The following is a 26,865-nucleotide window of genomic DNA, read 5'->3' as shown; positions in this document are numbered from 1 at the left end:
CTATCCCACTAGACCCCACGCCTCTCCCATAGCTGGGGATAGAACCCAGGCACCCTGCCCCCCCTGTTTCAACACACTAGACCCCACTCTCCTCCCGCAGTTCATTCACATGGTGCTCCATTGGCATGACAAGCATTGCCAACCCTGTAAGACATTCAAATGCCTCGGATTTCTGCCAGCGGGTGGGTACAACCCCTCTCGCGGTGGGGAGGGGGAGAGAAAAAGGGGTCACACAGTCCACGTTTTGGCTCCACATCCCATGCCCGTGTCACTCCTGCCCATTGGAACCCCCTGGGGCCTGAACTGCTCCTCCTAAAGTGGTGTGGGAGGACGCACAGCTGGCGGGGACCTGGAGCCACCTAGGCAGGTGCCAGAGCCATGGATGGCAGAATGGGCAGGGAGCTCAAACCACCCAGCTGGGGCTGGAGCCATCCAGCCGGGCAGGGACGTGACTCACCCAGCCGGGCACTGGAGCCAGAGGGTGGCACAGCCAGGCCGGCCGGCGGCAGGACGCTAGAGCCACCTTGAGCCAATCAGCGCGGCCGGAGGCAGCAGCTGACTTCCGGGAAGGAGGGGGCGGGGGCTGGGCCGGAGCGGGCCGGACAGGACTCAGCTGGACTGTCACTGGAGGTAGTTACCGGCGAGCAAGGGGGCCGGCGCCGGGCTGGGGAGCGGCGTGCTCTGGGGCGTCAGTGCCCCTCCCAAGGTGTCAGCCCTGTAGGGCTGGGCGGGGATCAGCCGGCAGCACCCCACCCGGGTGGGCTGTGGGGGTGTCCGGTATGTGGGCAGCTAAGAGAATGGAGAGGGGGTGCCTGGCTCACAGCCTCCCCCCCCAGCTCTAACCACTAGACCCCCACTTCCCTACCAGAGCTGGGCATAGAACCCAGGTGTTCTGGCTCCCAGCCCCGCCTCCTGCTCTCATCGGTACACTCCCCTTAGCTGTATGTATGCATGTGGAGTTTTAACTGGCAGCTTTGGGGTCTCGCCCCTAATGACCCCATCACCCCCAAGGGCTCCTTTGTTGGTCAAAGGGAATGGCTGAGCCTGCAGCGCTGCTGCTATAGGAAGTGGCTGAAGCCCAGTCCCCATCTCTGTGCACCAGGCAGCCTTGGGGCACTCAGTTCCTGGGGCAAGGGGCTTCTCAGTGGGATGGGGGAGGTGTGCAGTGCCCACACAGCCTGCTCTCCAGGACAGTGGGGGATGGCAGGCAGTGTCCATAAGGCCAGCACTTTGGGGTGGTGGAGAGAGGTGTGTGGTGCTCATGGGGCCATTTCTCTGGGGCAATGTGGGGGCATGGTGCCCATGGGGCTGTCTCTCTGGGGGGTACAATGCCCAGGGAACCAACTCTCCAGGGCAGTGGGGCCCAGATCTCTGGGGGAGTGGGGGAGGTTCAGTGCCCCTGGGGCCAGTTCTCTCTGGCAGTGGAGGAGCGGGGGTGCCATCCATGGGTCTGGATCTCCAGGGCAGTGAGGGGGCATGCAGTGCCCATGAGGCTTGCTCTGTGGGGCAGTGGGGAGCTGGTTCTCCATGACAATGGGAGGGCCGTGGCACCCAGGAGGCTGGCTGTCCAGGACAGGGGGCGGTACCCTGGCACAGAAGCTGAGTGATCCTCATCTTTTTCTCCCCTCCAGATGCCCTTTGCCTGGTGTCCTGAGGCGGGGGGCACAGGGAAGCACCATGGACCCTGAGATCTCCATCATGCTGCAGTGCCCATCTCCGAAGGGCCTGGCGGAGACAGAGGTGCAGGTCGAGCTCTCCCCAGCCTACGACCGGCGCCAGCTGCCTGGGGCCCAGGCCTGGATCGACGCTGTCTGGGAGGCCCGGTGCCGCCACAGCCCCTGGCTTTTCAACGGCTCCAAGTTCCGGCTGCACTCAGCCCACCTGGATGGGGGCTCCCTGATCTTCCGCCTGGGCCTCACCTGCTACAAGGACTTCCTGGGCACCAACTGGGCAGGCACAGCTAGGCACCTCCAGCAGCAAGGGCAGCAGGACTTTGGGGATAGCCAGGCCTATTTGGCGGAGCCGCTGGGTGTGGGCGCCATGGTGCAAACTGCCGATGACTGCTTCGTCTTTCTGCGGCGCAGCCTGACGGTGGGCGAGGCGCCTGGCCTCATAGACATCCCGGGGGGGCATCCTGAGCCACAGGTGGGTCCCACCCAGTGCCTCTAGAATGGAAAGGCCCCAGATCCCATTCCCAACCCCCTGAACCAGCCAGTTCCCTCACACCCTGGTAACCCTTAACCCCCAGCTCCTGCCCCCATTGCACATCCCCTGGACTCCCTGTAAGTGCAGGGGTGCTTTCTTCCTGGCATCCACCCCTCTTGCTGTGTTCCACCCCAGACGTGGCTGCATTAGCTGACCTGTGGCTCTTTCCTCTGCTGCAGGCTGTGGCGGGAGACGTCCCAGAAGAATCTATCCGTTCTGAGGATCTCCCCAGACAGCTGGTTGTCAAAGAACTCTTCACCTCCATCCTGCGAGAGATCCGAGATGAGGTGAGAGATGTGGAGTGTTGGCTGGTGACGTCTCTGAGCTCCGCTGCCCCCCACTAACCTGCCTCCCTGCTCCACAGGTTAACCTGCCGCTGCCCACCCTAAGCCAGCCAGTGCTGCTGGGCATCGCTCGGAACCAGACCAGCGCAGGTCGGGCCAGCGCTGAGTTCTATGTCAGGTAATGGGGCTGATTCAGTGCACAGGGAGGCTCTGGGGGGCTATGCTAGAGCACAGTGAGGGCCCCAGGAGCTATGTCAGGGGTCCAGGGTCGCTTAGAGGGCTACGCCAGAAGTCCAGTTTGGTGGTTCTGGCTCAGGCACTATTGATTCAACTGCTGGCTTAAACCTATGTCCAAGCTAGTTGGACCTAGAAACTAGAGGAACCCTGAAACTGGTGATTGATGGGATGGATCCAATCAGCAATTGAGGTGCAAGCTCCCCCCACATCCTGGGGCCCTGGCTTCCTCTAGCTGTATCCTCCCCCCCCCAGCCAAAATAATTATATTATTGTATATATAGTGCCAAGATTAGGACCCCACATTCTGCCAGGGGCTGCATAGACCCTGGCTGAGATTGGGGGCCCCATCATATCAGGCACACACTGAGATACAGTACCTGCCCTGCAGAGCTTACACTCTAACTAGACAAATGAAGGCTCATTATCTCCGTTTTACAGATGGGGAAACCGAGGCACATAGCATGCAAATGACTTGCCCAAGGCCACACAGAGAGTCAGTGGCAGAGCCAGGAATAGAACCCAGGTGTCCTGAGTTCCAGGCCCATGCTGTGGTGTAACCACAAGGCCAGCCTTCTGCTGTGCTGCATATGGAGACAGAGAATAAACAGGTACAGCTGCCATTGGGCCTCAGCCCCGTTGTCTCTGTTCTGCTAATGGAGTCCCCCCATGTCCCAGGTGCAGCCTGACCTCGGAGCAGGTGAAGCAGAGATACGAGATCGGGGGCCCGAAGCTCAGGAATCCACCAGCATCATCTTTATCAAGAGAGAGGTAAGGGAAGGGAACAGCCTGGCAGCGGGGAATAGAACCCAGGAGTCCTGACTCCCAGTCCCCCTGCTCTAATCCACTTGAACCCACTGCCCTCCTAGCCCTGGGACTTGAACCCAGGAGTCCTGGGGGAGTCCCTGCTCTCCCAGCTCCCGTGGTCGATGAGGGTCGGACATGAGCTCTGGGTACTGCCAGCAGGTCCCCTGCCTCCCTGCTCCCTGGCACTGATCCTGTGGTGTCCCTGTGCTTCCCCTGCAGGACGTCCTGACTCTGGAACAGACTGGAGGAATGTGGAGGGAGCTGTGCCCGTCTGCCAAAGGGGCTGTCAGACTCTATACCCTGGTGCAGGGTGGGGGACAATGACCGGAAGGGGACTGACCCCCTAGACGACCATGGTGGAGGCTTCTCTGCGTCAAACTGGGCGTCAATGAGTCCTACAAGCTCCCCACACACACCAGCCTGAAGCCAGCAGGAGGAGCATCACTGCAGAACCAGATTATTCTCTCCAGGGGCAGGGTCCTGCCCTCATCTGGGCCCGATTCTGTCTGTTTTAGCCATTGCTATTGAGTACCCATCTCCCAATAAAGAGTTTATTCTTTGACAGCAGTGGCAGGTGCTAAGCCTCTGGCATGACCCCATTTCCCAGAATGCACTGGGCTTGCCCAGCCTGGAAAGAGGCAGCAGCACCTCTCCATACCCTCCTACCTGAATGATCTGGGGCAGCTGCTAGCAGGGCTGGGGACAGGGCACTGGCTGGTTCAAGGGTGTGTGGAGTGGGACCTGGGGCCTTTCCTCTCTAGGGGGTGCTGACTGGGGATAGGACATGCGGTCTTTCCTTGCTTGGGGACACAGCCCAGTTGCTTTAGCCCCTTCCTCAAGGGCTACACAAGCCATAAGGCAAAACCCCTGCCCCACAGGGGGGCTGGTGCACCCCATAGACACTGCTGGGCCTGAGGCACCATCCCCATGCTAAGGAGGATGGGGGACACTGGGTTCCCCCTGGCTCTCTGACCTCCATTGTTCAGTCTCACCATGCGGCAACCCCAAATGGGCCACCAATTTGACCAGCTGCCTCAAGCCCCAGGGCTGGACACAGCACTGCTCCCTCAGGGTGATCATACAAAGGCCTCCGCACAATCTCCCCTCCTAGAGCCAGGGAGAGAAACCAGGAGTCCTGATTCCCAATCCCCTGCTCTAATCACTGGACCACACACACCTCTCAAGAAGAGAGAGTCAAAATACCTGGGTTCTATCACTGGCTTGGTGAGGAGTGGGGTCTAGTGGTTAGATCTGGGCAGCTTCTTTCCACTGTCACAGAGCTGAGCAGTGAATGGGGATGGCCCTGCACACTATGGACGCCCCATTCATGGCTGGAGGTGTCAGCCAGAGGCATCCTGGGAAGCTGTGCCCTGGGGACGTTAATCCTGGTCTCGGCTGGCCTGAGGTCAGCTTAGCCCATAATCAGCTCAGGGAGGGGGTAAATGGCTAGTTTGATGGTGGGGCCTGGAATCCTGGCTTTGTTAATTGTGTTCGAGCTGCCAATAAGCTGGATAATCGGAGTTGAGTGGGGGGAGCAGCTAAAGCCCTGAGGTGCGGCCTTCTCTCACACCATCCCAGCCTGGGACCTTCCTGTGGGAGTCCGTAGACTATGCACAGATTCTTACTCCCAACCCCATCTGTCTTAAGTCCCCTCTGCCTTCCCACCCAATTGTATTAATCCTCTATGCCCCAACCATGTGGGAAACTGAGGCACAGAGACGGTGATGGATGCACCCGATGTCACTCAGCGAGGTGGTAAAGTTGGGAATAGAATCTACATGTCCTGATGCCCAGCCCTGCTGCTGTAACCACTAGGATCCCCTCCCCATCCAGAGCTTATATTAAACATTCATTATCCACCATCTTGTTCTTCTCAACTGCCTTGGCGGGTAGAATGAACTTGGCCAAGGGTGTGTGAGTCAAGGCCTCCCCCAGCTGTCCTTATCAGTGGGTGGTGCTGGGGGATGGGCCATTGCAGCAAGGAGGTGAAAGGTGGCTCCAGAAGAACCAGCCCTGGGCTGACAGGAGGTGCTGCCATGAGCCAACATGACCCACTGAGTCACTCCCTGCTGCCATAGCTGCGGTCATGGGCTCAGCTACCCTAAGTCCCCGCCCTCCCCAACTTTAACCTCTAGACCCCACTCCCTGCCCAGAACTGGGGATAGAACCCAGGTGTCCTGACTCTCAGCATTGCAGTCTGGGGTACCTCACCCTTAGCCTCAGTTTCCCTGTTCTCAATTTCACCCCATTTTTCCTGTTTTACCTCCCCCATGACACTCCCCTCTTCCTGCCCTTCTCCCTGTCTCCCACTGCCCCCGCTTAGTGTGGGGCTGGCCTCTGGGATGCTTCCTTCCACAGCGGGACCTTGGCCCGTCAAACCCCTTTTGCAAACAGGGGACCCAGAAGCTGGCAGGCAGAGCCTGGAGCGGCCTGCAAAGTGGATGTGGGGCGCCACCGTGTGTGACCACGTAGCACTGCTGGGACTGCGGCCAGAGCAGAGAAGGAAGGCGGGATGGAGAGACAGACAGACAGACAGACAGGCGGGGTATAAAGATAGTGAGCTGAAGAAGAGCCCCGGGGAGCTGGAAAACTGTGTATTTCACCATCTGCACTTGGTCCAAAAGCGATATTACCTCACCCACCTTGTCTGGCTCAGATAGATTAGATGGAGGAGGAGATGGATGGATGAGGACACCCAGCCTTCAGGAACCCCCGGTCAGATTATTCCACATGTGCCCAGTAGGGGGAATCTCCCCCCTCCCGCCACAAGTGCGGCGAGCAACTGTGGGAGCTGGGACACGGGGTAGATGGGCTCCCACGGCTGACCAGTCCTACCTGAAAGACTACAAGTCCCAGGGGCCTTTGCGGCCCAACAGCGGGGCCTCCAGGCCAGGCGCTTGCCCATGCCCAGCCTGGTGGGTGGGGACTGGAGCAGCTGTGTTCACCTAGGGCAGCTGTTGCTGGGGGAGTAAATCCGGACTGGGAGAGGGTAACTGCCTGCAGGCAAAGGGGCGCTGAGAATGCGGGGCGGGGAGTGGGACAAGGGCGTCAGATTGTTGGGGGGAGGGGGCGATTGGGGCGGAGAGGGATCGGGGGGGGGGATTGGGGCGGAGAGGGCTCGGGGGGCGGGGCGGGAGGGAGGAGGAGGGTGGGATTGGTAGGACGGGGGCTCTGCGAACAGGATAACTGCCTTGGGCTGTTCCAGAGAGGCTGAGGTTGCACAGGGCCCAGGAGCAGGGTGAAAGTGACCAGCATGGATCCAGCGGGGGCAGAATCCCAGCACCCTTTCCCCAGGGCCCCTGGGAGAGGGGGCCGGAAGCCTGGGCGTCGGAAGAGGCACCAGGAACAGGTTAGACTCAGTGGCAATCTCCTCTGCCCTTTACTGTAAACCCCAGCCAGTCTTTCCCCCTGGCTGAGCTGGAGACACTTATCTCTATGGCCAGATTTCTTGCAGGGGTTTCCCCCCCCCACTCCAGTTCAGGTGGGTTGGGTGGGGGCAAGAGCTGGCAGGAATCCCTCTCTAGGGGTGAGTTGGGAATAGAGCCCATGTGTCCTGGCTCCCAGCCCCCCTACTCTAATCCATTAGACTCTCTCCCCCCCTTCTCCCAGAGCTGGGAATAGAATCCAGCTGTCCTAGCTCCCAGTGGTTCATTCAGCCCTTTCTACCGAGGTTGCTGGATGGGTGGGGGGGGGGGTTACATGGGGTTTCCTCTAGGATGAGCCCCCATCACCTCCTTTCCCTGTCTCCCCCCCCCATCTCTCTTTCAGAATCCAGATGTCTGTCTGTCCAAAGCCTTGTCCTATATCTTGCGTCATGGAGCAGCCCAGGTGGGACTGGAGATGGGGGCTGGTAAGTGCACCCACACTCCCCCCACTTCCCCAGGTCTGCTCCCCACCACCCCCTGCAGGTAGGCTTCAGGAGAGAGAGCTAGTGAGAGGGGGGACCCTTAGGTACAACCCTCCCATAGCTGACATGGAGTTCCTGGCCTGGAGCGGATCCTGACTTAGGGGCAGGCGACCACCTGGCATGCCAGGCTTTGAGGTGCTGTTTTTGTTGTTAGCGACAAAAGGGAAAATAGAATGTTTGACGTAAAATGTTTCAGGTGTTCCATATGTGGATTCATTTCTCACTAACCTCCTCGAATGGTCTGGATTTTTGTAGAATTTCCTGTCTTATAACGACAAAGATAAATCATGCAGCAAAATCATTAAATGGGCTACAAATGCAATAAAAAATAAGGTATTAAAAGGTTTAACAAATGGGAGGAGGGGAGGTTGGTGCCAAAGATGCTTCTCGCCTGGGGTGCCATTTGGTCTAGGGTCAGCCCTGCCCTGGCTCGCCTATCTGGCCCTGGGGCCTGAAAGGTCAGGGCATCATTATGGAGGCCAGGGCACATGATATTGGTGCATATGCTCCCAGGGAGCTAGTGGGAGAGAGAGCACAGAGAAGGGGGCTAGGTCTGGGTCTGTGACTCTCAAACTCATTGCACTGAACAGTCCACCGCCCCTGCTCAAGAGGCTGTGTCCTCCCCTCACATTTTCAGTGCTGCCCTCTGCTGGAGGGCCTATGCATGGGCAGTGCCCCCCGACATCTGGGTTCTTTGGCCCCTTAGTGCCCTGGGGTGGGCGAGATGGGAACTGGAGGGGATAGGGCATCATATCAAGGCCTAGCTGGTCTTGTCCCCTAACCTCCCGCAGTGGATTGCAGGGGGAGATGATGGGGTTGGACAGACCTTGGCAAAGCTGCTTTAGGGGGTGGAAGATGGCATAGAGTAGGTCTTGGCCTTGCCGTGCAGGGGAGGAATGGCGTAGGGCATGTAAGGAGCAGATCTCACTGTCACTGGTTGGCGGGAGGATGGGTAAGGTGGGGGGCATGCAAGAAGAAGGGATGAGGTAGGGCATGCGGGGGGGCAGGTCTTGCCCTCACTGATTGTGGGGATATTGGTTAAGTTGTGTGAGGGCAAGTTAGGTCTCAGCCTAGACCTTTGGTGGGGTGGGAGAATGGGGAGGGGGCAGATCACACCCTCACTGATGTGGGGGAGGATAGGACAGGCTGGATGTGGGGGCTAGGTCTCAGCCTAGCCTATCAGGGGCAGGGCGAGAGAGAGGGTCAGGTCTTGGCCTAGCCCCGTGGTTCCCAACCTTTTTGGTTCGAGGGCCACAAATATCATTTTTACAACCCTGAAGGGCCCCCAGTCTCTCAGCTCATAAACTAATGCATTGACATATACACCATTAAGGACTACAAAACATTTTGATGCCGTTGTGCTCATTTTTACATTCACTATTTGATACCTACAAATTACTCACACACTGTTACACACTCACAGACAAAGCACTACTGTTGATGAATGACTGTGGCTACACACTCAAGCACATGGCCTGGCAGCTAAGTCATGCTGGGGGGCCTGCTAAACTGCACGCATGATGTAGCGCCATGAGCTCCACCTGGGTCCCTGGGCAGTGGCTCCCTACTGCAGCGAGAGGGACAGGAGATCAGTGCTCCCCTCCCTCTGGCTCCAGCAGGGACCCAGCGCCTAGGGACCCAGGCAGAGCTCCCTGCTGGAGCCAGGGGAGGGGAGCGCTGAATTCCCATCCCCTTGGGTGCAGGAAGGAGCTTGCACCGGTCTTGTAGCCCTGCAGCAACACGCTCCACCTGGGTCCTTAGGCAGGGTTCCCTTCTGCAGCCGGCGGGAGGGGAGGGGCGGGCCACTTTGTAAGACCCCGTGGGCCACTTTTGGCCCCCAGGCCACAGGTTGGGAACCACTAGCCTAGCCTGTCATGGGGGGGTGGGAAAGGACAAGCGAGGTCAGGTCTCAGCCTAGCCTGTCATGAGGTGGGAGTGGAGAGGGGGAGAGGACGAGCAGGGGGAGGTCTTGGTCTAGCCCATCACAGAGGGGTGGGAAGGGAGGTCTCAGCCTAGCCTGTCAGGCTGTGGGGATGGGGTAGGGTGAGTGAAGGGATCAGGTTTTGGCCTGGCCCCTCTCAGGGGATGGGTGGGAGAGGACGAGCGGGGGGGGGGGAGAGAGGAGAGAGAATCTTGGTCTAGCCCATCAGGGTGAGCAAGGGGGACAGATGTCAGCCTAGCCCATCTCATCTATCTCCTCTCTCCAGATGGGTTCGTAGATGTGGCCGCCCTGCTGAGTCTGCCACGCTTTGCGGGTGTCTCTGTGGCTGATGTGCGACACGTGGTGGAGACTAATGAGAAGCGCCGCTTTGCCTTGCGCCCCCACCCTATTGATGGGCGACTGCAGATCCGCGCCAACCAGGGGCACTCACTGCGGGTGCCAGGCGGAGGAGTAGTGGGCAGCAGAGAGATCCCTGTACTGGGGATGGGGTGGGAATGGAATGGGCAGGAGGATCCCACACCCTGGGGCCCCACAGTGGGGAGTGGGTCAGAACAGGACCTCACTCTCCCAGGAGGAGGAGGAGGAGTCAGGGAGCAGGATCCCTGCTTCAGGGGATGGGGGTAGGGGCATGAGAATGGAGAGCAGTGCAGAGGGATAGGTGGGGGCTGGGAGACCAGCACAAAAGGAACTCCAGGCCAGAAGCCCTGGTGTAATATCTCTCCATCCCCCCAGCAGGTGTCGGAGCTAGACCTGACCCCACTGCTGGAGCCCACAGCCCTGCCCCAGACCATGGCCCATGGCACCTACCTGCGGCACTGGCCAGCCATCTGCCGGGGGGGCCTTTCTCGCATGGGACGCAACCACATCCACCTGGCACCTGGGCTGCCTGGGGAGGGGCAGGTCCTCAGTGGTGAGTGTGGACCCTGTGCTGGGGAGAGAACTTAGGAGTCCTGGCTTCCAGCCTCTTCTCCTTCCCCTAAATCCATGAGACTTTATTCCCCTCCCACACTCAGGGCTAGAACCCAAGCAGCCTGCCCCCCCCCATGCAGTAGCAGGGAGCTCTCTTTGGGGGTGGAGGGGCTGTGTCCCCTAGGGATACTGCTGGTTCTGTGTACAAAGCCCAGCCAGCTGGAGGGGATGTGGCTGGCTCTGGGAGCGGTCCCCCACAGCCCACTCTATGGGGGATGGGGAGACATGGCCTCTTTGATCACCTCAGACTATTGATCCACAGGGATGAGGCAGGACTGCGATGTGGCTATAGTGATCGATGGACCCAAGGCACTAGTGGGTGAGTAAGTGGGCCCCTCTGGGGGTGGGGTGGAAACCAAGAAGTTTCCTCAACCCTTTCACCTGCAGCATGGTCTCAGCAGCAGAACCCAGGAGTCCAGCCCTCTCCTCTAACCACTCAACCTGAGTCCCCACCCAGCACAGATGAGAGAACCCACAGCCTTCTGCCTGTGTGTTGCTTCCCCCTGCAGATGGGATCCAGTTCTATCGCTCAACTAATGGAGTCATCCTCACACCCGGTGATGCCGAAGGTCTCCTGCCTCCCCGGTACTTCCAGAGAGTCCTGCAGCTCCGGCCTGACAGTAAGGGGGCAGGTTTGGCCCTAGGGGTGGGACAGTCTCTGATCTTTCCATCATCTCCATGGACCGTATCCCCTAGAAAGAGGGAAAGGGACTTGTCCAAGGTCATGTAGCAAATGGGGAGTAGAACGCAGCAGTCCTGACACCCTTGGCCCCTGCTCAAACCCCCTAGTCGGGGCTAGAACCCTGGAGTCTGGGGAGCAATTCATGCCCTGCCACAGAGTCACAGACCAGCCTGCTGTGGTGAGAGTTTGGTTTATTACTCTGTGTTTGTGGTCTCGCCCGGCTGGCAGCCTGAGGCAGAATCTGAGCAGCCATGGCTTTGATCCTCACCCAGGGCATGGCAGAGAAGTGTCCATAGGCTGCTGTGGGCTGGAGGGTCCCATCATTCCCTGGCAGAGCTGACGAGGGCACATAGATGGTGGGTTGGGGAAAAGCCAAGTGCTGCTAGCATCTTTCTGAATCCTTCTCTTCTTTTTCAGGGCATCTGTTATCCCTCGAGTGACCCACGCAGGGGTTGGCTCAGTTCCAGACTCCTGGCATGGAGGAGAATCAGGGCGTGGCAGGGGGAGCAGTGTAAAAATAACATTGCTGTTCCATCTGCTGCAGCTGCATTAGCGATCTCTCTGCTGGGTTTACCACACTTACCTGGGGCCCTGAGCTCCCCCTCCCCTGAATGGAGCACCTGCAGGAGTGCTGAGGTGGCTGGGGGCATGAGAAGGGATGGGGGTGGTGGTTAAAGGGTGTAGGTACAGGGGTGGCTTGGGCTGGAATTGTGGCCATTGAGGGGTGTTGGTGGGTCATGGGGTGTAGGGAATTTGAGGGGGGACAGGTGTTGTGATGGCTGTGTTGGTTAGCTGGTGCTGGGTGTGCATGGAAAGGGGGGGCGGGACATGTGATGCATGGGGGTAGGGGTTTGGGAATGTGGGCATAGGGATAGGTGGGCCAGTTAGGTTCCATACAGAGAGTGGGGAGAGAGGGTGGGAGGGGGGTGTGTTGGGGTAAGAAGGGATGGGCATATTGGCGTAGGGGGTTGTGTTGGGTGGGTAAGGGGTCCAGTCCATTGTACAGACAGCTGCTTCCTCCTGGGAGTGAGGCCGGCATTGGCCCCAGTGCTCCCCACTCCCTGCCAGCCCCTGCTATCCTGCAGGGGATGTGGGCAAGGCTGCGTGCTCACAGGGCCTCATGCCCCCCCGTCAGCTTGTAGAAAAGCTCCTCATCGAGGGCTCGGCCCTTGGCGGCAGAGCGGGTAGAGAGGAAGATGTAGCCCCCGATGTACTCGTGCACAATATTGCATGCGGCGGACACGCAGCTGAAGGCCACGTTGATGTGCTCGTCAAACTCAATCGCCACCTGGGGGAGAGGACAGTAGTGAGGGGCTGGTTGGGGAAAAGAACACAGGAGTCCTGGCTCCCAGCTCCTCCCCCCTTTAGTTGTATTTTTTTTTTTTTTTTTTAAAACGTCTGTTTCTGCTCAAAACTAATTTTAAAAATAGCTGTAAAAAGCCTAAAATACAAAATGTCTTTTTAGCAGTTATTTAATCTTAAAATGTTCTAAAGTAATAAAATAGTTAAAAAGCTTAAACGCCAGCAAAAATAAAATGCAAAAAAAACCTTGTAACTTAAATAAAAATTGCAAGTACTCAGCTAAAAAATTCCTAAATAATATTTTTTTAGTATGTATGACAATGAAAACTGTAACGTATAAAAACTTGTTTGACAGCCTATAAAAAAGTTACATTTTTGTTAAGTCGCCCTTTACAATTAAAGAAACTACCTTCTTTACATAAAAAATAAACTAACTTTACTAATCTGTTTAACTAATTCTAAACTATCCGCTAAACAATAAACTTGTAAATAAAAACCCCTAAATTTAAATTCTTCCACAGTATTAAGAACTGGGGAACCTTTTGGTGGGGGGAAATAGCTTGTACAGGGGGATGGCTCCACCTTAACAAAATGGAACTAGATTGCTGGCATGTAAAATGAAAAAGGTTGTAGAGGATTTTTTAAACCAAGGGCTGGAGGGTTGCTAACAGGCATGGAGGAGCACATGGGTCAGGCAGAGACATCCCTTAGGGATGAATTTATTCAAGGGGGAACTCTCTACCCTAATATGTAGGATAGGAAAGAAGTTGGTAAAGCATAGATAGGAGCTAGGAAGGAACAGTTAAACATACAAGTAATTTAAACGTCACCCATGAAGGCAAGCAATTAAATATTAACCATGTACTAGTGCTTTATATACAAATGCTAGAAGTCTAAACTACTAAGATGGGTGAAGTAGAGTGCCTGCCATTAAATGAGGATAGTGGTAAAATAGGCATTGCAGAAACTTGGTGAAATGCAACTAATCAATGGGACATGGTAACACCTGGCTAAGAAATATGAATGACAGTCGGTCACGCTGGGGGGGGGGAGGGGTGGCACTATATGTTTAAAAAAAAAAAAAAAGCAGAGTCATAAGGGAGAAAATTTTAAAATTAATCAAGCTACTGACCAGCTTGTGACCGTGATTGTGACAGGAGGTTAGCAAGGCTACAAAACCAGCAGTCGTAGTAATGGGTGATCTCAACTATCCTCATATTGACTGGGTAAATGTCACCTCAGGGTGGGGATGCAGAGATGAAATTTTAGATACCATAAATGACTGCTTCCTGGGGCAGCTAGACTTGTAACATACAAGGGGAGAGGCAATTCTTGATTTAGGCCTAAGTGGCGCACAGGATGTGATACCAGAGGAAACTATTGCTGAACTCCTTGGCAACGGTGACCCTAATATAATTAAAATTAGCATCGTTGTAGTGTGGAAAATATAAAAAAAAAAAACCCTAAAAAACCCATGGTTACATTTAACTTTAAAAAGGGAAACTACACAGGAATGAGGTTGCTTGTGTTAGACAGAAATTAAAAAGAACAGTCACAGGGGTAGAATGCCTGCAGGCAGCATGGAGACTACTTAAAAACACCATACGAGAGGCTCACACTAAACGTATACCCAAACCAAAAGAGATAGTAGGAGGACCAAAAGAATGCCACCATGGCTAAACAGCGGAGTGTTGGAGACAAAAAGGTACCCTTAAAACGTGAAAGTCAGATTAATGAGGAAAATAGGAAGGCACACACAAACTCTGGCCAATAAAATGTACAAGTGCAATAACATAGGCCAAGAAAGAATTTCAGAGACAACTTGCTAAAGATGCAAAAATGGATGATAAGAATTTTCTTAAGTACATCAGAAGCAGGAAGCCTGCCAAACAGGCAGCGGGGTCACTAGACAAGAAAAGTGTTAAAGAAACACTCAAGACAAGGCTACCGCAGAGACGCAAAACGAATTCTTTGCATCCGTCTTTGTGGCAGAGGATATAGGAGAGAGACCCACATCAGAGCTATTCTTTTTGGGTGACAAATCTGAAACTGTCCCACACAGATGTGTCAACAGATGAGCTTTTGGAACAAATTACTAAATTAAGCAGTATTAAGTCACTAGGACTAGATGGTGTTCACCCAAGAGTTTGAAAGAAGTCAACCATGAAATTGCAGAACTACAAACTGTAGTATGCAACATATCACTGAAATCAACCTTTGTACCACATGATTGGAAAGTATCTACTGTAACACCAATTTTTAAAAAAGACTCCCGAGGCAATCCTGGCAATTAAAGGCCAGTGAACTTAACTTCAATACCAGGCAAATTGATAAACTATAGTAAAGAACAGAATTATCAGACAGATAAACACGCTTTGTTGGGGAAGAATCAACATGGCTTTTGTGAAGAGAAGTCATGGCTCACCAATCTAGTGGGATGATCAAGGGTATGGAATGGCTTAGGACTGTACAGCTTAGAAAAGAGACAACGAAGGGGCTGTGTGACAGAGATCTATAAAATCACGAATGGTGTGGACAAAGTGGGTAGGAAAGTGTTACTTACCTTTTCCCACAATACAAAAACCAGAGGTCATCAGAGGAAGTTAATAGGCAGCAGATTTAATACAAACAAGAGGAAATACTTCTGTACACAATGCACAACTAACCTGTGGAATTCATTGCCATATGATGTGACGGGCAAAAGTATAACTGGGTTCAAAAAAAGAACTGAGTAAGTTAGTGGAGGATAGTCCACCAATGACTATTAGCCGACATGGTCAGAGACATCAACCCATGCTTGAGGTGACCATAAACCTCTGACCACCACAAGTCAGGAAGAGAAAACTGGCGTGAATCACTCCATGCCTGCCCTATTCTGTACACTTTGACTGAAGCTCCAGTATGGGCCACTGTTGGAGACAGGATACTAGGCAAGATGGACTATGGTCTAACGCACTATGGCAGTTCTTATATTCTTTGAATCAGTTGGTAAGCTTCTGCAAAATAATAGGGTTATAAGGAATAACCAGCATGGATTTGTCAAGAACAAATCATGCCAAACTAACTTAATTTGACAGGATTACTGGCCTTGGATGGGGGAAAGCAGTAAATGTGGTCTATTTTAGTAAGGCTTTTGATGCAGTCCCATGTGACATTCTAATAAGCAAACTAGGGAAGTATGATCTCAATGAAATTACTAGATGGTGGGTGCCCCTGGTTGAAAGACAGTACTCAAAGAGTAGTTATCAAATGTTTCACGGTTGAACTGGAGGGTGTATCTAGTGGGGTCTCACAGAAGGTCAGTCCTGTGTTCAGTACTATTCAATATGTTCATTAATGACTTGGATAATGGAGTGAGAATATGCTTATAAAAATACAGATGACACCAAGCTGGGAGTGGTTGCAAGTACTTTGGAGGACAGGATTAGAATGCAACACAATTTTGACAAGTCAGAGAATGGGTCTGAACTCAACAAAATGAAATTCAGTGAGGACAAGGGCAAAGTACTCTTCAGAAAAATCAAATGCTCAACTACAAAATGAGGAAGAAGTGACTATGTGGCAATAGTGCTGTAAAAGATCCGAGGGTTACAGTGGATCACAAATTGAATGTGAATCAGCAATGTGACACAGCTGCAAAAAAGACTGGTATTCTGGGGTGTTGCAAGAATGCTGTGTGTAAGATGTGGGAAATGATTCTCATTCTCTACTCAGCCCTGGGGAGGCCTCAGCTGGAGTACTGTGCCCAGTTCTGGTTGCCACACTTTAGGAAAGATGTGGACAAACTGGACAGAGTCCAGAGGAAAGCAGCAAAAATGATTAAGAGGTTTAGAAAACCTGACCTCTGAGGAAAGGTTAAAAAAACTGGGCATGTTTAATCTTGAGAAAAGAAGACTGAGGAGGGACCTGATAACAGTCTTCCAGTATGTGAAGGGCTGTTAGAATGGGGATCAATTGTTCTCCATGTCCCCTGAAGGCAGTATTAGGAAAAAACTTTCTAACGCTAAAGGCAGTTCGGGATGGGGATTCCACCACCTCCCTAAGCCTGAGGTTTTTAAGAACTGGTTGGACAAACACCTGTCATGGATGGTCTAGGACTAAGTTTATTGGTCCTGCCTCAGCGCAGGGGGCAGGACTTGGTCAGCTCTCAAGGGCCCTTCCAGCCCTACATTTCTGTGATTCTATAGACTCCACTCTCCCTCCAGAGCCAGGCAAGAGACTCCAGGAGCCCAGCGTCTACCATGCATGACCGCTGGAGAGGTGCAGAAGACCCAATACAATTGTGTCTCCTGGGGTATTCTCCTACCTCTCCCTCACTGTTCCAGACTCCAAGGTGGCAGGGCATTGCTCCTTATAGACCCCAGCACCTCCTTCCCTGCACTGACCTGACGGATGTCCCAGTTGACGTTCCACTGACGCATGTTGCTGTACCGCCAGGTCTTCACCATATCTCCCACAGCCAGGTCGATTCGGATGAGACGATTATTGGCAATGCCCAGGATCTCATCCTTCCTACTGCCTTTGAACCTGCAGCACATGGAGGGGCAGGGGTCAGGACTCCTGGATTGTATTGCCGTTTTGGGGAGGAAGAGGGGTGGCAGTCTACTGGTTAGGAGAGGTGGGATGGCAGTCCCTAGCTCTGTGGGGAGAAGAGTTGATTGGGTTGGGGGTGCAAGTGGAAGGGCTGAGTCAGGACTTCTGGGTTCTATCCCTGGTTCTGTGGAGAGGAAAGTAGGGTCTAGTGGTTAGAGCCTGGGGGAGGGGTGTGAGGGTGGCTGGAAGCCAGGGCTCCTAGCTTCTACCCTTGGCTCTGAGGAGAGAGGTGCCTCACCTGACCACGAAGTAGGAGATGCCGAAATCAGGCAGTGACTGCCAGGCCTGGATAAACCTCATCTTGGCCTCGGTGAGTGAGAGCTGGGCCACGTTCTGATGGGCCTCCAGGATGCGCGGGGTTAACTGTGGGCAGGAGACACGGGTCAGTGTTCCACACTACACAGGGCCAGGCCTGATCACTGCTCGGGTGGGAGACCCTCTCCCAGTCAGTGCTGACCTCATTACCCAAGTGCCTCACCAGGGGGCACTGTGCTGCAGGGAGCTCAGCAGGGGATGCTCTGCCCTCACAGTCCGTGCTGGCCCCATTACCAGTAGGGGACCCTGCGCTGCGGGGAGCAGGGCTCAGTAGAGGGCACTGTCCCCTTACAGTCAGTGTGGACCCCTACCCCCACCTACCTGTTTGGGTTTGAATTTCTTCTGGTAGCGGGGGGACACCAGCCACTGGGTGCCCGTGGCCTCAGCATCAGGGGCCACAGGTGCATCAGGGTTGGCTTTCTGCAGCTGCAGGAAGGACAGGATGTTCTGCACCTCAGACTGATACGTGCTGTCTGCCATGGTCCGGCCCTTGGCTGCCAGCCTGCACCCTGCCATCCAGCGGGCATACTGCTGCTCCTGCAGGGTGGCGGGAAGGTTAAAAGAGGGAGAGGTGCCAAAGACCCACAGCTGGGACCACCCCACAATGCATCTCAGTAGCCAGACCCCAGCAGTACGGAGCCTGCAGCCCCTCTCGAGAGGATAATCCCATTCATGCACCAATCTGCAACCCCTTCCTCCAATATAGCCCCACCATAGCCCTCCCTTTATTATATAATCCCACTGCATTCTCACCACCGCAGTACTCTCCCTACACGGTACAACCCAGCTGCACCCTCATACAACCTCAAGGGTGTAATCCCACTGCAACTCCACCCACAGTCCCCTGTCCCGAATATAATCCCAGCGCACCCACCCATCCCACAGCCCCCAGTATAATCCCACCTCACACACCAATCCCACCTCTGTCCCCAACTCACGTCATCGCAGCGCAGATACACCTCACTCATCCCCTCCGGAGATGGCACCAGCAGTTTGATACAAAACTTTTGGCCTGAGATGTTGACATCCGGTACCACCTCACAGCCTGAAATTGAAGGGTAGGGGGGAAATGCAGCGTATCTGGTGATTAAAATGCTTTATTGTGGCTACACAAACACCTCAAAATCCCATGGGAATGGGGGAGATTCTCTCACCTGTCTGAGTCCACCTGTGGAACTACAAGCCACAGGAGTTTTATGGAGGCCAATGCTTCAGGAGATTAAATCTGGTCATTAGTTGATGCCAGAGACCTTTGATTGGCTGCCAATTGCAGAGGGAACAGAAAGGAAAATCCTGTCCCTTCTCCTTTCAGTTAACTGTGGAACTCCCTGCTGCTGGACTGCAAAGGGCCCAGGAAGTTGGAATAGAGAGGATGTGAGGTTGCTCTAGGGAAAGGGATTCCCCCTACACCCTGGATACTGACAGCAAGAGACCTTCATGCTGCAGGTGGAACATACCCTAGGGGGGAATCCCTGCAGCACTGCATGGTGAGGAGAGCTCAGTGTTGAGGGAAGGGCTGCTTCAGAGAACTGAGTGTAACAAGGGCTTTGTGCGAGCTGGGACACAGTGGGCCGGAGGAGCCAGTCAGTCTGATCCGAGATGGCGGCTGGAGGAGCATGGGTGCCGGGGGGAGGGAATACCGTACTCACCCTTGAGGTAGAGCTGCTGCACGGGCTCGCCCAGCGCCTCCTCGCGACTCTTGTAGTAGGAGATGGAGGTGTCTTTGAACATCACCCAGTACTGCTTGTAGCCCTTGAGTGTCAGCTTGCGGGGTCTATGGAAGTGGGTGTCAGTGCCAAGGTGGAGAGAGTGCAATAGGGTACACCCCACCTCTCTCCCCCTGGTGTGGGAGACAGAGCTCCCATTGGACCCTGAACTGTGATGTGGGGCAGCGTGAGAGGACAGCATGGGGATTGGGGGCAGGGGTGTAACCACTGGATCTCACAGGGGTAGAACCCAGGAGTCCTGACCCGCACAGTGAGGATGAGAGGGTCTGGGGCTCACCTGAATATCCGGAGATAATTCTGCAGCTCAGGGATGGTGGTGAGATTTTCCTGTGGACACACCAAGACACCGTCACCCCTTGCAACTCCAGCCCGGCCCCCTGCGCTCTTCCAGATGCCCCTCAATCCTGCCGCCTTCTGTTATTCCAACCCTGGGTCCCACCATAGCTCTGCTGGTGTCCCTCAACCCTGCCCCACAGTTCCCCCCTTACCAGCATGTCCGAGGTTGATGTGCCCCCCTCCAGCTTGACCTGGAGGTTGGACAGGGCTGAGTCCAGGTCATCCAGGCCTTGCTCCCTGGCTGGTTCCGCAGGGTCGGCACTCAGGGAGAGCTTGTTGATGTGATACTGGAGCGCAGGGGGAGGTGGGTTAGTTGGGGGGGGGTATGGGGCAGGAGAGGAGATCTTCACTGCCCCACCCACCCTGAGCGCGCCCATGCAGGATTGGCTCACTAGTTTGATCTGAGGGGGATGGATCCTGCTCCCACTGGGTGGGGTGCTCTGTGAGAAGGAATGGATCCTGGCCCAGCTGCATGGGAGAACTCCAGGTGTAGTTAGTCCTGGCCCCATTGGGTGAGCTCTGTGGAAGGTAGATCCCAGCCTGGCTGGAGGGTGGGAGGGCAAACCCCAGGTAGGCGGGGCTGCTCCATGCGGGGGAGGGGATGTATCTTTGCTAGTTGCAGGTGCTCCATGTGAGCGCGAAGGGGGGGATCCTGGCCTAGCTGGGGGTGGGGGTGTTTGGGGATGGGTGGGATTCCCATACCTGCAAGGCAGCGAAGGCCATCATCTCCTCCTCGGTGCAGTCTGTCTCCTCCAGCAGCACGGCCCAGCGTGCCTGCTCGTACAGCTGGTTGATCCGCACCGCGTCGTACTGCAGCACGGGGGACAGGAAGGGCGGGTGGGAGTTAGGGGTCAATGTGGGAAATGAAGGGGTAGGAGCAGGGGAGGGGATGGAACACGGATCTGGAGGAGAGTTGCGGGGGGTAGGGGTTCTGGGCTCCAGATCCAGAAAGCCAGGGCAGGTTTGAGGGGGAAGGGAGAGTCGATGAGGTGGAGCAAAGGTTTGGGGGGGGGGGTTCCCCTTGGGCTCCCAGATGAAGTAGACAGGACTGGCTGGGTGTGTTTGGGGAGGGGGGACGGACAGGAGAGCTCAGGGGAGAAGGGTGGGGCAAGGAGGAGGCCCACCTGGGGCTCCAGGTCAAAGAAGCTGTAATATTTGAACCGCAGCCAGAGCTGCTCATTCTCCCGCACGTCCTGCTGCATCAGTGATCGCGAGGAGCTCAGCCACCTGGTGGGGGACACACATGGGAACTGTCATATCGGTATGAACAGGCAGGTCTTGGTTCCCCCCCCTTGGGATTGCCATCCCCTGGGCGGGAAGGGGTTACTTTCCCCGCTAGCCCAGGGGAGATGGCATGACTTCAGGTCTCTCCAGCTGGGGACAGATGCATCATCAAGAACTGTCCCAAGGCTCAGAGCCCTGGACACCTGCCAGCCATGCTGAACGTGTGGGACCAGCGCCAGACAGCTGGAGCTCAGGGGACAGGACGCTGCTCCAGCCTGGCCCACACTTAACTCTCTGTGGATTGGGGGAAGAGGGGACAGTGTCCTAGCAGAGCATGAGCCCTCATGTAGACGCGCCGATGCTGGCACAGAAGGGCTTTGGCTACTGTAGCTCCTGTCTCTCGGGGAGCTCAGCCGGCAGAGGCTCTTTCATGCGGGTAGAAGCTGTACTCCCAGCAGGGATTGCCGGGAAGCTCTGCCTGTCAGGCCTGGGCTAGGAACTGGGCTGCCCATGTAGCACGAGGGTGACCAGATGTCCCAATTTATATAGGTGCCCTTTAACCCCCACCCCCATCCCAATTTTTCTCACTTGCTACGTAGCACTCGTAAGACAAGGTCAGGGTAGGCTTTCCCCACCCTGTCACTGTAAGGACTGCAGGCCTGCCAAGCACAGGCTGCTCCCCCAGGGCTCAGTAGCAATGGGGCTTGTGCAGGCAGCAGGGTGGGAGCCCACTCTTGGATACTAAGGCTAACACTCCAGGAGTGAGACCCCCGGGGGAGACAGGCAGGACCCTGCGGAACAGGGCAGGTGGCTGCCAGCACAGACTTGGCTTTCCGGGCTGAGCTAAGGGCCCCACGACGCTGGGTTCCAGAGAGCTAGTAAACGCCGGCTTGCTCTGAACAGGCTGCACTGGGTCGCTGCAGGGCGCTGAGCGCAGGGGACCTGCTGGGGGGCCACAGAGACACATGGGGGGCTGGAGCCTAAGGGCCCCGTGTAGGAATGCTGGGGTGACAAGGCTCAACCTAATGCTAGGGCCCGGCCCACCCAGGTGCTGCCAGAGGTGACGGTAGAAAGGCTGGGGGTACCGAGTGCCCTGGAAATCCATGATGGGCCGGCTGTGGCATTGCCCCCAGGCACAGGCCCAGTGGGAGCAGCTCTCTGCCCCCTCCCCACCAGCTGTGCCGGTGCCCCTCAATCCCAACACGCAGCCCCCGCCCTCCTCTCACCGGCTGTTGATGTGGGCCTTCTCCACAAGGTTGCTGGGCCGAGGCATCTTCAGCACGTGCTCGGAGGTCAGGCCGGTCCAGCTCACTGACAGCATCTGGTAACAGACCTCGGAGGTGGGGCTGTCTGAGAAATGGGCCGGCATCCCCCGGAATGGCTGCTGCTCAGCACCTGCGGGGGAATGAAAGGGAAGGGCTCTGTTCTGGGGGGTTCACGGCACCCAGGCAGATTTGCACCGCCAGGGGCACACGCAGAGGGGCAGCCTCTCACACCAGTGCATGTACCCTCTGGCACAAACGCACATGCTCACCCCAGCATGCACAGACAGTCGCACACACTCACTCCAGCCTGCACGGGTGCTCGCAGGAGAACGCACGCACACGCCCCTGCCCCCCTCACGTGCACTCACTGACTGGCAGCACCACCCCGCTTAGGTCAAACTCGTCCTCTGTCCCCAGGGCTGGCCCCTTGCGCTTCTTCTTCTTCTCTTCAGGGGCCCGCAGCAGGGACAGCTCCTCGGCATGCCGGATACCTGGGGGAAGGGGGCACAAGGTGAGGGCGTTTCCCAGTAAGGGGGCCTTCCTCCATCTCCCTGCATCTCCCCTCCCCCTCCTTCCATCTGTCTCCCTTACCCCTTTCTCCCAAAAGCCCAAGCCCTCCCCGCCCCATCCACCCGGGCTTTCTCCCCACTCCAAACCCCTCCCTTCCACACCCCTTCCCAAGCCCCCTTGTACTCTTCTCCCCAAAACCTCCCCGACCTCTACTTCTCCAAGGATCCTGCCCCTCCCCGGCTCACCTCCTCACCCCATACACTGGCTCGTCTATGCTCCTGCTCCCGTCTGGGAAGGGGCAGAGGGGAGAGAAGAGCCCCAGGAGCTGCAGGAGGAGCGGGGGGTGAGGGGGGATGTGAAGTGACTAATTTGTGATGATGCCCCACACACTTTTTCCAGACCACTGTAAGCAACCCCTGAACTGCCACACCCTCTACCCCCTTTGCCCTCCCCTCCACACCTCCTCCTCGCCCTGATGCTCACCCTCCATGTCCATCCCCCGCACCCCTCTCCACCCTGATCCATCTGTGCCCCACCACCTCCTGGACACTCACTCAGCACCCGGCAGATGCCAGCCACAGCACGGAAGACAGGCTCTGAGAAGCTGGCGCGGACGCGGATCAGCCGCCGGTTGGGCAGCTGCAGCTGCACAGGCTTGTGCTGAGGTGTGTACCGGAGCCGGGCGTCAGCCTGCAGCCCATACTTATCCAGGGTCCAGTTGGTCTTGAGCAGCCAGAGTTTCTTCTGCTCCCACCAGAGTGCATGGTCAGACCAGTTCTGTTTCACGTCTGGGGGCACAGCGCAGCAGTTTGCACCAGGATCCCTTGCCCGGCGCTGAGATACAGCACCCTGGGGGTTGGGAGGATGCTGCGACCCCAGGAACCACACACACCCCTAAAGATATCTCAACTAGAGTCATGGCTAATGGGGTAGGGTCCTGGCATCCCTGCTCCAACCACTAGACCCCAGTCCCCCCCAGGAGCTGGGAGAGATCCCAGCTGTCCTGAATCCTACCCCGCCTCTTCTCTAACCCACTAAAGCCCACTCCCCTCCCACAGCCAGGAATAGAAACCCGAGTCCTGGAGACTATTTATAGCCATTGGCTCTAGCAAGCTGGCCCCTTATCAGCCCCCATCCAGTGTCTGGGCCTCATACGCTCCAGCAGGAGCAGCCACAGCTGCTATCAGGCACTGCCTGGAGAAGGGCCCCTAACCACAAACACTGGCCACAGGAAAATATGGCCCAGGCCCCCCTTGTGTCCTGGGAAGATAAGGAGTCACTTCCTGTTGGACTGGTCCTTGGGACACGCTCTCCCACCAGGGCCCAGCCCCTTCCTTGCTGTTACCTACAGGAGTGGAGATGGGGCAGACAGATGCAGGAGGTATAGGATAGAGAAAGGCATGCAGGGACAGACAGCTGGATGGAGGGGGATGCGTGGATTACTAACACCTAAAGGACAGAGCTGGGCAGACAGAGCCCAGCCCAGGTATTCCCGGGTTGGCCCAGCCCCATAGCCATAGAGGGCAACTGCCTGTCTCCCTGATACAGAGGACAATGTATCAGGGGGAGGGGCGGGCAGGGCCACAGCAAGACCCTGATTCTGCTGGGCATAGGAGAGGAGAGAGAGGAACTGAGGGTGGAATTGGGTGATTCGAAGTCACTTCCCTGCACCAGGGCTGTGACTCAGCCTGCATCACGTGAGGGACGGGCAGGAGGAGCAGGGAGTGGGGTCTAGAGATTAGAACAGGGGGCTAGGAATCCAGACTCCTGGGTTCCATGCCCAGGTCTGGGCTAGGGGGCAACTTGAAGTGCCCAGGGGTGGGAAGGTTGATGCTAAAATGGGTGATACTGGGATCCCACAGCAGGAAGTTGGTGGCTACAAGATGGGGAAGTGGGGCAGGGAGATTTAAAGGGATACAACCCCACCATCCATGCAGGGGCTCACGTAAAGTGGGGAGGGGATTTAAAGGGAGAGGACACCCCCCTCCACACAACCCACAGCAGCAAGGGGGGAAGCCCACACTCACTGATCTTATCCACAATCTGCAGCATGACGCCCCCAACGTGCACGTCCCCAGTGACTCGCAGAGTCAGGGGCTCAGCCTCAGGCCCCAGCTCCTCCACAGCCACACTCAGCTCCCAGGAGGCATCGATGTAATCCCCACTCGCCGTCTTCAGCCCCGCCATGGCACACCCTGGAACGAGTGCAGTGCACGGGTCAAGAGGGAGACAGGACATGAGTTCTGTGTGCGCCTCTGGAAGGTGAGCAGGGTCTAGCGCAGTGGTCCCCAAACCTTTTACCCACACGCCCCCCTGGCTGGGAGCAGGGCCATGGTCAGGGCTGGGGGCTGCAACTGGGAGCAGAGCCACGGATGGGGGGCTGGGAGCGGGGTTGAGTGGCACTCCCTCCCCACATCCTGTGGGAGCTGGCCTGGGCCTGGCTACGCCCCCCCGAATGTTCCTCACAGCCCCCTAGGGGAGCATTCCCCAGTTTGGGAACCTCTGGTCTAGTGGGTTAGGACAGGGGGGCTGGCAGTCAGGACACCTGGGTTCTACCCCCCAGCTTCAAGAATCAGTGTAACAAAGGGGGAGGGCTTGTCCCTTCCCTTCTCTCTCTGTGTGTTACACTGGGTCAGTAGTACTGCTAGGAGGGAACGGAGGGGTGAGAACGACCCCATCGTTCAGCAAGGGACATGTTCCACCCCTGCCCATTATAGGGAGGGAGAGGATTTGACTTCCCCGATAGCATGTGGGGGGAAGGCAGGATGCAGAAATAGCTGGCCAGCGTTCCCATACAGCAGCGCTAGGTGGGAAACAGGTATGGCTGTACCAATGCTATGCTCGGGGCTATAGGGAATGGGATTATGGGCTGGACGGGAGCTAGGAAGTCCCGATTCCAACCTCAGGGAGTCTGTCCCTCAGACAGTGAGAAGTTAGGAGGGGACCATGGCTACATTGGGCCCCAGATGATCAGGCCAGAGAGCCAGGGTCAGGACCTGTGGGTTCTATCCCCAGCACTGGGAGGGAAGTGGTGTCTAGCGGGTTAGAGCAGGGAGTCAGGACTCCTGGGTCCATTGCTGCCTATGGGGGGAGGGAGGGGAAAGACCCCACCAATCCTTCCCAACTCAATTCTCACGCCCCATCCAGAGCTAGGAACAGAACCCAGAAATCCTAACTCCTCAATCCCCAGGTTGATACGTCAAATCCCAGTTTAACCCAAGCCCTAGCTCATAGCTAGAGACCACAAGGGCAGATACAAACCAACAGCTAGGTAAATGCCACAAGCCCCAAAAGTAGGGTCCGGAGGCAGGTACCGTAGGAGTGAGGCTTGGCCCCAGGGATGGCCTTCCACATCCTTTCAGGAATTTGTCCATGGCTGGTTAGGAAGGTTATGCATTCAGCTAGATCACTCCCCCTCACTTCCCCCCCCATGGGTCCCCTCTTCCACTTCAGTGGAGGATTGTACATAGGGGCACGTGACAAACTTGGGGGGGGGGGAGCCCATAGGAACAGACAGAGTGGGGCACGCCAAGGCAGCGTGAAGCGGAACTTCCACCCCCCACCGCCACCACGCAGCCAGCCCTTACCGTTCAGCAACGGGCTTAGTCCAAACGCCCCTGGAGCTGCTGGCTCAGCTAGCACGGATGGGATCCAGCCTGCGCTCTATCACCCTCCTCAACGTGCCTGCTGTCAAATGACTGGGCCCTATTGCTCTAAACCAGGGCGTTTCCCTTAACCCCTCCCCCCCTCCACTTCCTCTCACGCCTACCCAGCACTGTTTGCTCAACAGCTCCAGGGCTGTTCATCATGTTTGCCTTGGGCAGGAAGTCCTTCGCCTCAGGGCCCAATGGCAGGTCAGGCACCTGCCGCCTCGGATTGCTTTAGAGAAATGCCCACACTGCTGTGGGTTGCGTGAAGGCCCTTCCCAGTAGGGACTCTCTCTCACTCTGTACCTGAAGCACCTAGGAGGATGAGCACTCTGATCTCACTTAGGGTTTGTGCAGCACCCAAACAGAGCATCCTATCCGAGCCCAAGGGGGCTGTAGTGCCCAGACTAAAAGGGGGCACCCCTTTATTAATCCACATAAGGACAGAGGGCAACTATTGGAACACAAAGTGAAAAGGAGTCTCCTTGTGAACTTTCCTCTGCCCCACTGAGCAGCACATGGGGAAACACAAAGTTAGCTCGTGGAACTCACTTGCCAAGATTCCAATACAGGCCAAAGGTTCAAGCAGGATTTGCGTTCACTCTGGGACTAACCGAGCAGGTGTCAAGAATGCATGAGGGGAAATAAACAGCTGCAGAACATGGATAATGTTTAGGGAATGTGCCCAGTAATCAGAACCCCAGGGTGATCTGAACCTTGCTCTGAAGCAGGAAGCATGGGGGGGGGGGGGGGAGGGGGTGGACTAGATTCTGGGACCAGTGGACCAACTGAGTGATCTGATCTTGCAATTCTTATGTTCCTATATTGCTGTTGGCCCCAGGAATTTGGGGTATTGTTGAGAAACATCCAGCTGTATGGCAACTGTGTTGAGTGGTAGATGCTTATTACTCCTCCC

At 56.1% G+C, this 26,865-nt stretch overlaps 3 protein-coding genes across 7 annotated transcripts; 2 read left to right on the top strand and 1 right to left on the bottom strand.

Moving 5' to 3' along the window:
* The first annotated feature begins 82 nt into the window (after positions 1-82).
* Positions 83-5,021, top strand: NUDT22 (nudix hydrolase 22). Its single transcript, XM_067544030.1, is given in 7 exon segments — positions 83-182; positions 1,632-2,145; positions 2,385-2,492; positions 2,570-2,667; positions 3,402-3,436; positions 3,439-3,494; positions 3,750-5,021. Coding segments are annotated over 7 exon segments (939 nt in total). The 5' UTR covers positions 83-159; the 3' UTR covers positions 3,855-5,021.
* A 1,428-nt stretch (positions 5,022-6,449) lies between these two features.
* Positions 6,450-11,752, top strand: TRPT1 (tRNA phosphotransferase 1). 5 transcript variants are annotated; one of them, XM_067544027.1, is made up of 8 exons: positions 6,450-6,519; positions 6,736-6,879; positions 7,299-7,380; positions 9,645-9,814; positions 10,115-10,289; positions 10,611-10,667; positions 10,858-10,933; positions 11,448-11,752. In XM_067544027.1, the coding sequence occupies exons 2-8, from the start codon at positions 6,784-6,786 to the stop codon at positions 11,581-11,583; spliced, it is 792 nt and encodes a 263-aa protein (XP_067400128.1). In that variant the 5' UTR covers positions 6,450-6,519; positions 6,736-6,783; the 3' UTR covers positions 11,584-11,752. The 5 variants fall into 5 exon arrangements, with proteins under 5 accessions (XP_067400128.1, XP_067400130.1, XP_067400126.1 ...); XM_067544029.1 differs by having other exon boundaries at positions 10,858-10,968; XM_067544025.1 differs by having other exon boundaries at positions 10,112-10,289.
* A 73-nt stretch (positions 11,753-11,825) lies between these two features.
* Positions 11,826-26,040, bottom strand: FERMT3 (FERM domain containing kindlin 3). The gene is made up of 15 exons (XM_067544023.1): positions 25,890-26,040; positions 24,330-24,497; positions 22,857-23,090; positions 22,161-22,283; positions 21,754-21,922; positions 20,428-20,530; positions 20,006-20,113; positions 19,456-19,590; positions 19,245-19,294; positions 18,890-19,014; positions 18,179-18,285; positions 17,562-17,777; positions 17,164-17,288; positions 16,718-16,859; positions 11,826-12,318 (listed from the first exon to the last, which is right to left on the bottom strand). Exons 2-15 carry the CDS (start codon positions 24,487-24,489, stop codon positions 12,139-12,141), a joined length of 1,977 nt encoding a protein of 658 aa, XP_067400124.1. The 5' UTR covers positions 24,490-24,497; positions 25,890-26,040; the 3' UTR covers positions 11,826-12,138.
* Between the last annotated feature and the right edge of the window lie 825 nt (positions 26,041-26,865).

Source organism: Emydura macquarii, unplaced genomic scaffold (genome assembly GCF_026122565.2).
Source record: "Emydura macquarii macquarii isolate MOO-44397 ecotype Brisbane River unplaced genomic scaffold, CSIRO-AGI_Emac_v2 contig_968, whole genome shotgun sequence".
Taxonomy (NCBI): Eukaryota; Metazoa; Chordata; order Testudines; family Chelidae; genus Emydura; species Emydura macquarii.
This window is presented reverse-complemented; position numbering and strand designations above follow the sequence as displayed.

Excerpts from the sequence above, each read along its gene's own strand:
- TRPT1 (XM_067544025.1), top strand. The coding sequence starts at position 6,784 with ATGGATCCAGCGGGGGCAGAATCCCAGCACCCTTTCCCCAGGGCCCCT. Across the intron at positions 7,381-9,644 it reads GGGACTGGAGATGGGGGCTG|ATGGGTTCGTAGATGTGGCC; the intron begins GTAAGTGCACCC and ends TCCTCTCTCCAG. Across the intron at positions 10,290-10,610 it reads GGAGGGGCAGGTCCTCAGTG|GGATGAGGCAGGACTGCGAT; the intron begins GTGAGTGTGGAC and ends ATTGATCCACAG.
- FERMT3 (XM_067544023.1), bottom strand. The coding sequence starts at position 24,489 with ATGGCGGGGCTGAAGACGGCGAGTGGGGATTACATCGATGCCTCCTGG. Across the intron at positions 18,286-18,889 it reads GCAGCAGCTCTACCTCAAGG|GCTGTGAGGTGGTACCGGAT; the intron begins GTGAGTACGGTA and ends CTTCAATTTCAG. Across the intron at positions 17,778-18,178 it reads TGTATCTGCGCTGCGATGAC|GAGCAGCAGTATGCCCGCTG; the intron begins GTGAGTTGGGGA and ends GCCACCCTGCAG.